The sequence below is a fragment of the Bolinopsis microptera genome, chromosome 1 (genome assembly GCF_026151205.1).
Source record: "Bolinopsis microptera isolate Bmic1 chromosome 1, MBARI_Bmic_1.0, whole genome shotgun sequence".
In the NCBI taxonomy this organism is placed as follows: Eukaryota; Metazoa; Ctenophora; class Tentaculata; order Lobata; family Bolinopsidae; genus Bolinopsis; species Bolinopsis microptera.
The window spans coordinates 16,839,436-16,854,131 of record NC_087072.1 but is presented as its reverse complement, the minus strand read 5'-3'; the positions used below and the strand labels follow the sequence as shown (position 1 = coordinate 16,854,131).

The 14,696-nt window shown below is 37.9% G+C and overlaps 4 protein-coding genes across 7 annotated transcripts in view; 2 read left to right on the top strand and 2 right to left on the bottom strand.

The window, feature by feature from the left end:
• The window catches only part of LOC134825991 (lysosomal cholesterol signaling protein-like), a 383,362-nt gene that overhangs the window by 290,139 nt on the left and 78,527 nt on the right, over positions 1 to 14,696 (top strand). The window lies entirely within an intron of this gene.
• Positions 306 to 7,164, bottom strand: LOC134825996 (uncharacterized). Of its 2 annotated transcripts, XM_063838238.1 has the most exons (3): positions 7,155 to 7,164; positions 2,170 to 2,297; positions 306 to 1,628 (listed from the first exon to the last, which is right to left on the bottom strand). In XM_063838238.1, exons 2-3 carry the CDS (start codon positions 2,295 to 2,297, stop codon positions 386 to 388), a joined length of 1,371 nt encoding a protein of 456 aa, XP_063694308.1. In that variant the 5' UTR covers positions 7,155 to 7,164; the 3' UTR covers positions 306 to 385. The 2 variants fall into 2 exon arrangements, with proteins under 2 accessions (XP_063694308.1, XP_063694307.1); XM_063838237.1 differs by lacking the exon at positions 7,155 to 7,164 and having other exon boundaries at positions 2,170 to 2,385.
• Positions 2,595 to 14,322, bottom strand: LOC134825989 (transcription initiation factor TFIID subunit 1-like). 2 transcript variants are annotated; one of them, XM_063838222.1, is made up of 23 exons: positions 14,242 to 14,322; positions 13,850 to 14,038; positions 12,287 to 12,559; positions 11,840 to 11,945; positions 11,572 to 11,699; positions 11,277 to 11,436; positions 11,041 to 11,144; positions 10,810 to 10,926; positions 10,508 to 10,682; positions 10,160 to 10,341; positions 9,667 to 9,948; positions 9,342 to 9,542; positions 8,976 to 9,117; positions 8,598 to 8,861; positions 8,060 to 8,483; positions 7,435 to 7,916; positions 6,496 to 6,917; positions 6,223 to 6,348; positions 5,914 to 6,035; positions 5,599 to 5,785; positions 5,361 to 5,471; positions 5,048 to 5,171; positions 2,595 to 4,882 (listed from the first exon to the last, which is right to left on the bottom strand). In XM_063838222.1, the coding sequence occupies exons 1-23, from the start codon at positions 14,308 to 14,310 to the stop codon at positions 4,497 to 4,499; spliced, it is 4,776 nt and encodes a 1,591-aa protein (XP_063694292.1). In that variant the 5' UTR covers positions 14,311 to 14,322; the 3' UTR covers positions 2,595 to 4,496. The 2 variants fall into 2 exon arrangements, with proteins under 2 accessions (XP_063694292.1, XP_063694291.1); XM_063838221.1 differs by having other exon boundaries at positions 3,735 to 4,882; positions 6,223 to 6,351.
• The window catches only part of LOC134825997 (26S proteasome non-ATPase regulatory subunit 11B-like), a 31,362-nt gene continuing 23,880 nt past the window's right edge, over positions 7,215 to 14,696 (top strand). The window contains exon 1 of one of the 2 annotated variants that reach the window (XM_063838240.1): positions 7,215 to 7,229. The gene's annotated coding sequence lies outside the window, so the exon portion shown is untranslated. Of the gene's footprint in view, positions 7,230 to 11,547; positions 11,552 to 14,696 lie in introns of those variants that run through there. The other variant, XM_063838239.1, reaches the window with a different exon arrangement.

Here is a 14,696-nt window from a genome sequence, read left to right as displayed (position 1 = left end):
GTGTTGTAAAAATCATGTTCTTTAAAACGGACTTTAAACGAGCTAAACTTAAATACAAATTCAGCTAAATAAGAACAATATGATTGTTTTAGCCTTTACGGCGCACAACACTCATGCTAATTCTAATTCTAAAACCATCTGATTGTGGTAGGTCGTAACTCAATAAGTGCAATGTTCAGGTCCTACCACCTAACAATTTTGTGAATATATACATATTCAGAAACATTTTGCAAAACCGCTGTCTTTATCTTTATACATGTATAAAGATATAAAGACAGCGGTTTTGCAAAATGTTTCTGAATGCTCCAAGATGCTTCATAGCAATGGATCTAAGGTAAGTTGTAAATGAATCATGAAGTCAGGCGATCCAAGGGCCATGGAGAAGTTAATCATCCTGAGGGTTGACCCAAGCTTGAGGGACCGTGTTAGGAGGAGCTTGAGGGACCATGTTACTCTGTGGAGGCTGAGGGACCATGTTACTCTGTGGAGGCTGAAGGACCATGTTACTCTGTGGAGGCTGAGGGACCATGTTACTCTGTAGAGGCTGAGGGACCGTGTAACTTTGTGGAGGCTGAGGGACCATGTAACTGCGAGGAGGCTGCAAAGCCTGAGGGGCGGGAACTGCATAATGCAGGGATTGAGGAATATTTGGCATGGTCGTATAATTACCTTGTTCACCTCCACAGCATGAGCGGTTACACACTTTACCCCGGACAGCCGCTACAATCGTGCCTACTAAGAAGAAAATACCGATTACGATAGGCATCACCACATAACCCAACACAGACAGGGTATGCCAATCGTAGTAATACTTTTCCCACTCGTCCTTGATATTAACAAGTACACCCTGTTCGGACCTGACTGTACCTTCCGGGTCAGCACTGCAGTATATTCCAGCCAAGTCCAGTGTACATATGTTTTGGAAGTAAATGAAGGATTCGGTGACTTGATCAAGACCATATGGGTTGTGATGCTCAATGCTGTAATTAAAGCAACGCCAATTTTCCATTTTACTGATCTGTTCAATGGGCTGAATGGTGTCATTCACACAAGAGTTGAACTGGTTACTCTTCTTACTATTGTACTGTTCTTCCCATATTCTGCATTGGTCAGAATCAAATCTGATAAACCAATAAACAGGTCCCCCTGTCACAACACACTGCATCAACAATTTAGATCTGATCCTCTGGGTGTAAAAGTTTTCAAAATACTCTATCTTTTCAGGGAGGGCTCCTTCAAGCACACTCTCAACCAATGTGATTCTCCGAACATCGTATATTCCAGTCTCTTCCTGATCATCAGTCAATTTGCACTCATACTCACCAAGGTCGTCCTTGGTCACGTTTGTTATAGTGAGGGCCGATGCAAAGCACTCCATATCTCTGTTCCGGTAGTAGTCATTATCTTTGTCCCGAACTGCTGCAATATTCATGCTGTTCACGATATTAGTGGTCCATTCAAATGTCTCACAGTAATTAAATGTAAGACTGCTTTTAAAACTGTATTTAGCACCCGGGGTGAGCTCTTCATCATTTCTCGTCCAGACATGTTTGCAGGAATGACCATAGTTGTTGCAGTCCGCTGGTTGGCTGTAGTCGTCCGAATACTTTTTTATTATTTTGGTGCACCTGAGGATATTGCAAGGTAAGGATTGTGTGATTCAGCTTTTTATTGGTAATATTTAAAAAATAAACAAATGAATTTATATTTTAGCCAATTTTACAAGATATAATGATAATAGCAACGAGTGGAAATTGAAAAATAAAACTTAATAAATAAAACCCTTTTCATGAATGACATTCTGTCAAAGGCAGCCTAATTGAAGGAAAGGGTAGGCAAAGTTAATGAGGTAGGTTAATGAGGTAGGGGAAATGTGGGCCTGGATGCTTTTGCCTATCTTTCAAAACACTAGTTTACAAAGATAGTTGATAATTGATATAGAAGGATAATGATATTATGCTGTGTGTTTTTCGTTGAGAGTGGAAATTTAAGCGCAGCCCTAAAATGGCCAAGCAAATTGTATGTTGACATGCATACGACAGGAGCCAAGCGTACATTAGCTACAATAATGAATTATTATTATTATAATAATATAGAAAAAACAACAAGATTGGTTACCCTAGTCCTTGACTCTTTTGTGCCTAATTATCTAAAAGTAACAATAATTGCCTGAGCTGAACAGATTCTCCAAGGACAGCAGGTACTTTATCTAGAGCGGTGTGAGGTAGTTCATCATAAGATTGGGAGGAGTGAACCAACAGTAACGACACTACACTTATCACGTTTCTGTGCAGCATGCTGAATATTTTAACATTGTGTCATAATTTTTTAACAATAAAAATTAAAATTTTTTTGAACATTTAAAATATAATTTGGAACATTGAAATTATGACACAATGTATGTACCTTAGTTCCCAAAAATTTGTGTGCCATTATATTGAGCACAATTTATTTGAGCCCGAAAAATTTGGGCAGAAAATTTGAACTCATTTGAGCGACCGAAAATTTGGGCACAAATTCTTCGAAAAATGAACGATTTTACACTAAAATTTCAGTTAGATATTTGCCTTAGTTCATTATTATTCCTTATTATTCCAGTCATTTTGCTTTCAATTTTAAGCATTTAGGTGGTAGTCTGAGTTGTTTCACATTATGAAATTTACGATCTGCCCAGTAACTACTAAAAAATACAGTGATGATAAATTGTTAAATTGATACCCGCTTGACAGTGATCCGTGAAGTACACGCTCGTTGGATCAACGAACTTTTTGTATATTTAAAAGAGAGGCCAGATGACATAAGGAAAAGGCTTTGAGAAGTCGGGTATAACTGATGCTTGTAGATCAGACTTTACGGTGGATGATAATCCATTTGCAGATCTTGTTTAAATCTCTAGTTATCCGTACCTCTAGCCATTTGTTTTATTAGTAGGCTCTGTTAGCTATTCCAGTTATTTCTATTCATTTAAAATATAAGCCTTTTTACTTGTATTGGTCAAGCCATGAATGACAGATTAGAAAACTAAAATTTCAAATATTATTTCACTTGGATATGAAGAAAAAGCCATCTTTCTATAGATTTCAGGGCCACAAGCCAAATGCCAAAAGTTTGGTTAGCAAAAAATTTAGCACACGAAAAAGATTTATGCAATTAATTTGGTCTGCAAAAAATTTGGGCGAGAGGCCCGTTCAAGTTTTTTGTCGCCCAAATTTTTGGGAATTAAGGTATATTATATATAATACTAGCAGGAACCCGTCTAACCTAAAAGTGGTGTCAAGACCTGAGAGACTACAATAATTATTACCTATTTAATTCGCGTTTTTGACACCACTTAGGAGTCCAAATTTTGGGCACTAAAATTCTTATTCTTTGGCGAAGTCTTTATTTTTCCATGCTGATTTGAAGGCCATTAAAGCATTTGACCCAGTCAAAAAAGTTCAGTTGTGTATCTTAGTATCTTTTACGGTTTTTGCGGGAAGTCGTGTTAAATTTGATGCCGTGGTGTCAGTAAAATGGCACGGATCCATCCATCCATCTGTCCATATATATATCGTCTCGCTTTATATATAGTAAGATACTAGAATGCCTGTGGTCACAGCTTCACAGGGAGGAAGATAATAGTATTCTTTGGTAGTCAGTTTTTATAGCATCAAAAAATTTCCTTCACAGCCGAATATACATTATACAGCCGATTAGAATATTTGTATTTAGCACCGTAATGAAGAGCTTTTATACTCAATAAAAAATCATATCAGATCAAATGTGTTCTGTTGTTAATTTTTTGCAGTAACCGTAAGTCAAATAGGAAATCAGAGAATAATGAGTGATTAGGTATGGCCACCATACTGCTGTGAAGAAGCCGTCTAGAAGCCACCATATGGCCTCTGAAAGGCCACCATACATTTGACCTCAAAGTTCTTTGTAAGTAGTAAATAGTAATTATCAATTTATTTCGCAACGAAACTGTAGAGCCTTTAGATTATTATAACGTTCTACCTTCGATACGGTAGTGCTCGAACTTTTCGCTTTGACTAAAGATTAAAATAGTACAACGATGTGCAAAAACTGATTTAAAAGTTTAAACTGTTCGAGTAGGATAATCTATCTTTTAAGGCATCATGTAGCCTCCAGGCTCGACAAACCCCGACATATCCCGACAAACCCCGACGTGTCGAGATATGTCGTATCATGTCGGGCCCACCGGCTACATGAGGCCTACTCATTTATAGCTTAAGCTTTCAGTAAGATCGAATTATTGACATGTTCACAATACTAGAGTTCACAACTGTATAAAACGGATTCACAGCTATAAGCTTCACGAAAAAATGCAAACCTTCAAGTTCACAACCACAATAGTAAAATTCTCAATGTGACACAAGATATTCTTTTCGTCCGATTCGTTGCAAGCCCCAAATTAGTCCCCAATTTTAGCAACGAATACCAATTTCTTAGCCTTAAATCAAAGGTGAAAACCCTAACAAGACAATTTAAAAAGCTCAGTCAGAATCATCTTCACTGTCCATAAGATCCTCAAAGAGGGTGTGGCCGGCCTGGCCTTCCTCCTCCAGACACGTACTGTCGTATCTGTTCTTCTGTCCGGAGCTGTTAAATGTTTCACTTTCACTCATCTGATCACTCTCTTCATCCTCCACCCGTCCACTGTACACACTCTCAGGACTTCCTTTTGAGATGCCCGATATTGCAGCTATTGCTGCTGGTAGAGGTTTTGGAATGTTGACCGGCACGTGTTTGGGACTGGCAATAGAAGTTTCACATGATAACAACATTTCGTGCTGTTGTAGGATTGTGCTTGAAGCGTTGAGAACTTCTTTTGCTTTGGAAAGCAGCTCCTCTGCTTTCTTCGTGTACAAAGAGTCGGCACCTGGTGTGGATCATACATCATGAATAACCGGGTACGATACTCATTCTCTTGGTGTAAAATTAAAAAGTTGTAAATTTCAATATTTCTAGTCGGAAAATAATTTCAATTTTTATAGACAGCTATGGACAAAAACTGATATGGTTCATTCATCATTATGATGTTTACCATTGTACTGCTGACTGTTCTCAAAAATAAGTGTTACGTCTTTCAGGAACTCCGTTCGAGATTTATACTTGTTCTTCTCTAAGTTTTTACGCAATGTGGAGATATCCATTGGAGTCGATATCACCTTAAATATGTGTGTGTAACTAGATTTCATTAATCTAGACAAAACAACTGCTAATTACCAGAATTACATATGTGTATAAAATTAAGTATACAGACATCAAAAAGACTTATATTTAATAATAGTAACTCATCTGGTCATGAATTTTCAATTTAAAAGAATGTATCATAAAAAGGATTCAGTAAAAATCACCTGATAGTAATCAGGAGCAACTTTAGCGTTCACAGGAATATGGAATGCTTGAGAGTTGGAGACTTTAATCATAGCATCCACACTGCTGATCAGGATCAAGTTGAACTGGTTCTGAGGAAATGAGTTATTGGAACAAAAATAAACTATTACAAAAACAAACAAATACACAGCCAGAATTGTTCACACGTCACAACTTGTCTTGTTTCCAGCTCAGAATGATCAAGAAAAGTGTAAAAACCTGCGTGCTCTTATTCGCGGCCGGGTTGATCTTCTCCTCCAAAGTCTGAAGTTTTTCTTCGTGTCTAGAAAACTCCGCCATGGCCACGTCCAACATGCCCTCAGCTGCTTTTGTGTACTCGGACTGTTTGCCGTTGTATATTGTGCTATTCTTTACGATCTGCTCCAAGTGCTCCAGAAAATCTTCCCTGTGGTTAAATTAAAATATTGAATAAGTTTATGAAAGGTCGTTTCTAAATAATCATTAAGGTATGGTTGAATTGACGGGTACACATAGTTTTTATTCCCCTGGAGTCCCCTGGACATATGATCTTACCTGGACTGATAGAAATTGTTGATGCAGTGGTTTCTCATCGTCTGGAGATCCATAGGAATACTGACAAAAGTGTAGTAATCAGGAATTTCTCTAGCAGACACAGGTTTGTGGAACGCCCCTGTCTGAAGCATGATGCTGTGTTAGTATATTAATTAATTAGTCTCAGTTAACTATACTGTAATTATCATACAAATTTTGTAAAATATCTCAATTTTTCACAATAGTTATAAAATTGATTTTGTAATTAAACTAGATTTTTAATGAAGCTCATTTAAATGAGATCAACGTAAGTTTAGAAAGTCTACTAACCCTAGGGATCTCTTTGATCTTTCCGAGCAGTTCTTCAAAGAATGTTCTAAGTTCAACCTCTGGGTGTACCCTGGCTCTGTTTACTCCTTTTACTTTAGGTTCCAGATAATCGAGGTGCTCAGAACTCTGCTAAATTTAAGTAATATTAATCGTATTCAAGCAAAATTAATATGAAACGGTGATATCGGAAATCTTCACATGGTCAGCATCTCGTTATTTCTAAATTACATTATCATAACATTTAAGACTTCCCTGATCAAGTACAATATTTACCTTGGGTCCTGATTTAGCAGCTTTCTGAGCCATCTTTCTATCAGCTTTCTCCAACTTCTTCTTCTTCCTTAAAGCCTTGGCTTCAGCACGCTCCTCCATCGACAGTTCCAACTGCCTCTTCTGCTGTGCTTGTTTTTTAGCTGCCTTCTTGCTCACTTCATCTACTTGAGCGAGGAAGGCTCGTCCTATACGTATCTTGGTGTCCTCGACCTTCACCAGACTAGAGGTCTGCTCGTTGAACACGTTAGACAGCTCGTCGTCAATTATCTGATCATCAGTAACAGGTCCACTCTTACCGTACATCTTGCAGTGTTTGTTTGTCTTCATGTGACCTGTTTCACCACAAGCTCCACATCTCATGTTTATGGGTGCTTTCTCCTTTGCTGCTTTTTTCAATTTCTTCTCGTTCATTCTCTCCCGCTCTGAACGAGGATTGTTCAGTTCGACAAAGTCTATTTATAATGAATAGACATTTAAAGTGATTCTGTACTGTGGCCGTGTACCAACAACATTCACAACATGATAGCTTTCCAACTTAAATTAAAATACTGGATGTATAATTCTGATATCTGGATATTATCCGGTTGGAAGAGACAAGGACAAGTGAAACAAGGAAGTTAGGAGTAAGGGCAAATTTTCGGCGTCAACGCCATCTTCAGGCTCAAATTATTTGTTATATATAACAAATAATTTGAGCCTGAAGATTTGATTGATATATAACAAATAATTTGAGCCTGAAGATGGCGTTGACGCCGAAAATTTGCCCTTACTCCTAACTTCCTTGTTTCACTTGTCCTTGTCTCTTCCAACCGGATAATATCCAGATATCAGTATTTCAATCATGAGACTAATAAACAGCGAACTACTCCGTTATTTGGATGTATAATTATAATGCAGATATCGATACGAAAGGGGATAAAACAATAAACTGTTACAAACCTTGAGCCCTGTTGAGTCTTCTGAGCTGCTCCTGAATTCGTCTCCTCTCCTTCCTCACCTCGTCCTTCTGTTCCTCGTCCAAGTTATCGATAAGGAACCTCTTGTTGGTCTTATCAGCAGTCTCCTTTATCTTCAGATAAGCGTCTATCACCTCCGGTCTGGAGATTACTTCCTCCCGGAAGTAGTACCCAGTGTCCGTGCTAAATTTCCTCCTGATGATCAGCCGTCTTCCTGTTTCATCAGCATGTATGTCCTCCTGTTTATCAGGAGCTGGAGGAGTGGAGGGTTGGTGGGGTGTATCCTGGTTCAGGAGCTTCTGTAGGTCTCGTCTCTCTGCCTCCTCTCGTTCCTGACTTATCTGCTCCATCGTCTTCTTCTTGTTCAACATGCTCTCCAGATCCTTACCAAGTTCGTCTATGTTGGTCTCCTCGTCGGATGATGCCTCGTCATCTGTACTCAAAACTTCTATAGAAGACAGAACCCTGAAATTTAAAATTTTAGAGGTTATGATTATTGCCGATCAAGTGAATACTGGTCATGAAGTAAAACAGTTACAATCTTTGACTGCGACAATACCTCTAACTTCAATAATCCTAGTAATTAAATATCAAATTAAAGAACTCACTTAGTTTGTAGGTCGAATATCCGCTGACACTCGTCTTTATATTTCTCTTGGTGCTCAATGAGGGAATATTTGGCTCCTCTGGCAAACTTCCCAGTATCATTTGCCTCTCCCATCCTAGCCTTGTCAGTGCTCAGTTTCCTCACCATATTGATCACGTCCCACCTCATCATTGTGTTTATCTTCTCTTCAGCTACTCCGAAACTTCGGAGCACCTCCCGAGCATTCTTCAGTGTTAACCGCCTCAGATCGGAGTCTGTTCCCATGACTGTCCGAGTGGACTTGGGCTCGTCTGTTTTGCTGGGTTTTGCTTTGGAGACGTCCTTGTTGCTCTTAATAGAGGGTTTGTTAGGGACTCTGAGATACGAGTAACCTTCGCCAATACCAGTCGGATCTGCTATTCCGTTTATCTCCAGCTGGCATTTTCCTGAGCAGTTTGGTTAACAACTCATTTATTACTTTTTAACTCAAATCGCAGTGAATAAATTCATTATTAGAATAGGTGTGTTTGAAATGTAAATAATATAAGCGTATATTTCACCTCTGAGAGCGTTAGAGAAGGTTCTGGTAAGGGTCCAGGGAGCAATGCGAACTTCATCATCTAGAATCTTCTCAGAATCATCCTCATCCTCCTCATCCGACAAGTTCTTGATACTTTTGCCGTACCCTGCGTCCTTAAGACGTTGCTCTGCGTACTGCATGCTGTAGAATGCACAGCAGTCCTCGGGTATCACCAGTTTCCTGATCTCTTCCTCGCTTGGTAGTCTGAACATGTCTTGAAGTACCCACCAACCACAGTCACTTCCTATATTCAATAGGATCAGTTGATATGAAATATTAAAGCACACATTTATTTATAACTACCAGTTTATGAGTACAGGACATCACATTCAGTTTGAAATAGGTTTAAATTGCCCACCTGTTCTGTTGAAGTCAGCACAGTTCTTGAGACGTTTCCTAATGCTACTTTCAGAGTACGCTGGAAATGCCGCCTTGATGTGATCCATCTTGATCCTTCTTGGCACATCCTCACTTTCCAGAAACAGGCGGTAGATGAACACCTGAGCAGGTAGAAGATATTATATAATATACAATATAAATCACTACACCCAGATGACACAATCCCAATCAAATTTCCACGGCCCTGTACCTGGGACATATTGAAAGAAAATTAGGGGTACAATAAAACACTATAAAATATGCCATAGCAAAACATCTCGGTTCAAATTATTTGCTCGCCCAGAGGGTAATAGAAACAAAAGTTAAGAATGAACGGTATAAAAACCTGAAGGAAGTTTCTAGTGTGTTGATTAGCTCTCTTAGAATTAGGACCTGGAACCAGTATTTTAGGGAACTGCTGACCCACAGTGAAGATATCGTCGGTCATCCTGATGTAGAAACTCTCAGCAGTGCGCGCCAGGATGAAGTCAGTATGTGGGATAGAGTGTTGGTGGGCAGCTGACTGGTACATATTGTTATCAAGCACCTGCAAATAGTAAGTTGTCAGCTATACCGCAATAATAAGTGTCAGGGAGTAAGTTAGAGGAAGAGAGAAGTGGAATAACGGTAGTTACCTTTAACAAGAAACAGAAGTTAAGAATACTTTTTACCTGTAGAACCTGACCAGGATGTAACTTTCCCAGGAAATAAGGGCTGGTATTGTACACTTGATCTCCATACTTCAAGTGATCACAATTCACAGGATCCCCGTTTATACCCTTCTTGCTGTAGTTCTTGATCCTGCTGGCCATGCCAATACAGCTCATTAGCAGTGGGTGTTCCTCCGCGTACTCGAACAGCACCAACCTGCCGTCCTTCGCTGATATGTCCTCACGGGTCCTCATGAAGAACACTTGCCCTCCTCCTGACTTCTGTCGCTCTGCTTCTCTCTCCTGATATAGTGACAATTACGTTAATGATATTACTATCCAGCTACCTGAATAATGATTCCATTTAGCTACCTCATCTCCTCGTATCTATAATTTAGTGCATGAAATTTTTAAGAGAGGGTTTAAAATAGGCCAATAAGTTTCAAATAACAGGAACTAGAAAACAACTAATTATACCCATTAAAAGAATACTATAACTATTCTCGAAACCCACGTTTTCCTTCCTTCTAACGTATCTCTCCAGAGAGTAAACAGGTTTAAAGATAGGCTCCGAGTGTGGTCCTGTCCGGACTGGTTTTAGGTATGGTCTGTGTAACCGCCTCAGTTCTTCTGGCTTCATGTAGGTGGGGAACCAACTCAACTCTAGTTCTAATGTTGGTATACTGTGCTGGATCACTGCGGATTAGCGGAAATTGTTTAATCAATGTACTATATATATACTATATAACATTGTTCGCTGTTATAAAATACTGATGTAGCAATAAAGTGAATACATATTACTATGGACAGAATGAGTCATGAGTTGATGACAAAAAGAAGAAATTCTTTATCCAATACTAACTTGATTTGTATTTAGTGAGCACGTTCTCAGTAGAAGTTGGTTTGGGTTGATAGAACTCCTCACAAGATATCTTAAAGAAAGGATCTGTAGTTTTAGGTTTTTTGTCCATGAGCAGTTCCCCGTGCAAGGGGTGAACAGTTTGTAGAGGCTTCATTCTCATTTTACTGGGGTACTCCTGATACATTAACATATTGTGAGTTATGGGGACAATCATGATAATAAGGAAGATAATTTTGTAACTGTGGAGATGAAGTAGATCTGTTACTTGAACAAACCAAAGCAAGGAACTATCCTCGGCATACCTTTTTAGGAGTAGCAGTACCCTTGTTTTCAAGCACCCTCTCTTTCTCGACCGGTACTTTGTGCATTGTACTGGGGTCCACCACTACATCTGGAGTCTTCAACATGTGCTTCATATTCTGGTGGATAGGAGGATGTTATCAAGAGAATTATTCATAAACATAATGTATGTAAAGATTGATAATAACCGAATAATTTAATATTTTGAACGACTAGAATGAAAGATGTCTTGCCTTAGTGTCCCAGATGATGTTATTCTCCCAGTTAGAGTCCAGTAATTTACGATTGGTGGGCTTCAGAATAGACTCTTGTATACCTTTGTAATGTGACATCTTATCTGTTGAACATTACAGCTCATGAGTTGTTAATAACATAATATTTTAATCAAACTTAAAACTCACAAGAATACTCAAACAACCCCTATACTTGATGTGAGCCCCGCTTCAAGATAGCTAAGCTTACAAAAAACCTGAGAAGTATAGGAGGTCCATGTTTTTAGCTGGAGGAGATTTAATCTGTGAATTATCCCAAGCCACCAAGTCCTCCCACTGCAAGTGATTATACATCATGTACAAGCCCTCCTCTTCATCTGCCTTCTGTTTCTTGGGAGTCTCTTCTGCTGTATCCAGCTGAGTGAAGCTCAGTTAGGAACATCAACTCATGTAAATTAAATACGAATAACATGAACAGTGACTATTATTCCATGCTAACTTTGTTCTAGCAATTGAAAACAAAAATAATTTGTCAGCTTTTCTGGTCAATACCTTGGTAGATAGTTTGAAGCCATAATCAAAGCTAGTAGCATTGTTGGGCACACTAGCTAGATCGTACCAAAGTGATCCTGGTCCATTCCTCCACTCGGTCTCTTTCTCTGAGTTCCTCGCTTCCACCACTGATAAAGGTAATACATACATTTCATTGAGCATGAAACAGAATAAACGATAAACATTGGTGAGGAGATGTCCATAATTTTCTGAAATTTTTTGATTTTGATATTTAATTTAAATAAGGAATCATCTCATAAATTGATACCTTCTTTTTTCCCGTCAGTTGTCGATTTCTTCTCCACATTCATTATCTTTACATAATCACCAGCTGCTATCAAATCAGGGGGAGGGGCAGGTATTTCTAGTATCGTCTGCAAAACAGTATCAATTACTATATTATTATGATCACAACTACAATTACTTGTTTTCTAATGAATTATGAAATGAAAGTTTATATTGAATGATTCAATTTTATATAACTTGATTATTGAACAATTTGAATTCTTAATTTAAATAGATGTGATTTTTTTGACGAGTGACAGTGATTCTAAGATTTGATTGGTCAATAGTGAAAGTTGATTGGTTAATTGCTGTCACGTGTAAAATAAACATGTCTTACCTCCCCACCAGAATCTACATGTAATTCTATTTCAGCGCAATAAAACTATTTAAGTGCAAAAAAACTTAAAACAATTTTAACTTTGATCCAAACCTTAGTCCAAAGTCCATTCTCTCGAATAGACTTCTTGTATTTCTTTTTTCTTTTACCATACTTCCAATCTCTGTCCAGATCCCTTCCACTAAAACTACTACCAAACATCTGGGAAAATCTTAACTTTTTGTCTGGAGCAAAGCCTGGGAAGAGAAGCTTTGCTTTTTGGATGTTTGAGAGTGATGTTGACCGTAGAATCTTATCAGCATTTTTAGCTTCAGGAGTTGGAGTAGCTGGAGCAGCTGGCTTTTTCGAAAGGGGCTGAGCCGGCACCTGCAAATAAGTTACATTATGAAATTTTATCTCTAAATCCAGCACGTTTACTATCTGAATTTTATCAGTCAACAAATTTATTAGTAAAATTATTTTTATTATTTAAATTATCATTGAAAAAACATCAAAAACTGTAATTAAAATAATAATAATAATAATTTAAACTTGTATATTATAGTGGCACAACAACTTAAAATGCACAGGTGTGCCACGAAAACAGTTCAGGATACGATAAAACCTGAAAAAGCAACCCTCATTTATATTCTAAACCAGATAAGGGTGGTTAGACTTGATTCACTAAATAAACGATAATGTGTATGCATTTTCCAGTAGAAACAAATAGGGAAAACTAGGATTGAAAAATATTAAGATACAATATTATGAGCACGTTTGAAAAGAAATGTTATCAGATACACTTTAAAAGAGTCCAATGTTGTACAATTCTTAATCTCAAATGGTAGTTCATTCCATAATTTAGGGCCAACTTTCTGAAAAGATCTTTCTCCATATTGTGTATGCACTCTAGGTTCAGTCAAATAGATAAGATGATTATAGTTTGCAAATTTAAACATTGTACTTAAATAATCTGGTCCCATGCCATTTAGACATTTATAAACAAGAAGTAATAATTTGTACTGAATTCTGTAACTGATAGGCAGCCAATGAAGGTCTTTCAGAGTATCTCCTAAATGATCATGTTCATATAGTCCTACTATAGCTTTAGCAGCAGCATTTTGAATGAGTTGAAGCTGATGGAAGAGGTAGTCACTGATTCCAAAGTAAAGGGCGTTGCAGTAATCCAATTTGCAGACGATAATACTATTAACAATGAGCTTAAGCTGAGCTTTACTAAAAAGATACTTTCTTCTGATAACATTCCTGAGGAGTCTAAAACAATGTTTTTTTAGGGACATGATTTGAGGCTCAAAGGTAAGGTGATGGTCGATTTGCACACCAAGATTTTTTTTTGTGCTGACAAATCTGATACACGTGTCATTTGACAGCCGTACTCCTCCTAAAGATATCTGATTCAACACATGAGGTGAGGAAATCACGAGTATTTGGGTTTTTCCTGGGTTGAGTTGTAGGCAGTATTCAACCATCCAGCGCTGTATGGTCCTGGCGCAATTTACAATTGAATACCCAAAACATTAACCTTCCATGATAAGGTTCCATGATAACCACACTGGTGTGATTCTACACATTACACAATAGTTATGAGTGAAAGAGATTAAGTGAGCTAAAAATTCCACAAAGAGAGTCAAATATGTGAACTTATCAAACACAAACCTTAAAGTTGTCACTATCATCTGCAAGCTCCTCAATCTCGCCAAAATCTTCAGCAGATTCAAGTGGTCTAACAGGTGTTGTGTCTGTAAACAAAGAGCTTCCAGAAGGTCCTGCTTCAGATGCATCACGCACAAGATCACGTGAAAATTCATTAAGGTCTGCAATATTACCAAGAGCATCCCTTACATCCTGAAAACGTATTATGACAATAAAATAAAATATGTTGACTATCTATTGCAAGTTCAGCTCGTAGGTATTTCATTAACTTCTTTTCAATTTTTGTACAGTAAACCTTATCAGAGTGCTAGATAAGACTCTGCTATAGTCATAGTTATGTGAAGTCGTGACCTGCCATAATCAAATTATATAAGTATTACGATCTACTAAATTACCTCATTCAAGTAAGTGGATTCCAACTTCCCTTGCTCATCAATATTCCCAAAGAGAAATGATGATATCATAACTATGCTAGGCTGAAACAAAAATGTTATGGGAATAAATTCATGGATATCATTACTGAACCCGGTTTGGGGACATCACAATTTCTCACTGTCACACCTCCTGCTACGATTGTTTGGTATAGCAAAACCCCAATTTACCACGCCTGATTTACCGCAAACCCTGATTTACTTGCGGCCATTTCCTTCCTACAAATAGGGCTTACGTACCGTAACGTACATAATGTAAACGATTTACTGCAGCTTTTTTCTTTCTCCCAAACTCCTTGGTGAATCGGGGTATTACTCGGGGTATTACTCTATTCCCAGTTTTTTTTCTTTCTTATTGAACCCTCTGCTAGCTTTGATTTGCAATATCTAATTCTAATATTAATAATAATAAATAAAAT

Coding starts and splice junctions, on each gene's coding strand:
- LOC134825989 (XM_063838221.1), bottom strand. CDS start 14,310: ATGATATCATCATTTCTCTTTGGGAATATTGATGAGCAAGGGAAGTTG. Junction 6,036..6,222: donor AGATCAAAGAGATCCCTAGG/GTTAGTAGACTT, acceptor ATCATGCTTCAG/ACAGGGGCGTTCCACAAACC. Junction 4,883..5,047: donor GAACAGTCAGCAGTACAATG/GTAAACATCATA, acceptor GATCCACACCAG/GTGCCGACTCTTTGTACACG.
- LOC134825996 (XM_063838238.1), bottom strand. CDS start 2,297: ATGCTGCACAGAAACGTGATAAGTGTAGTGTCGTTACTGTTGGTTCAC. Junction 1,629..2,169: donor GGAGAATCTGTTCAGCTCAG/GCAATTATTGTT, acceptor CAATATCCTCAG/GTGCACCAAAATAATAAAAA.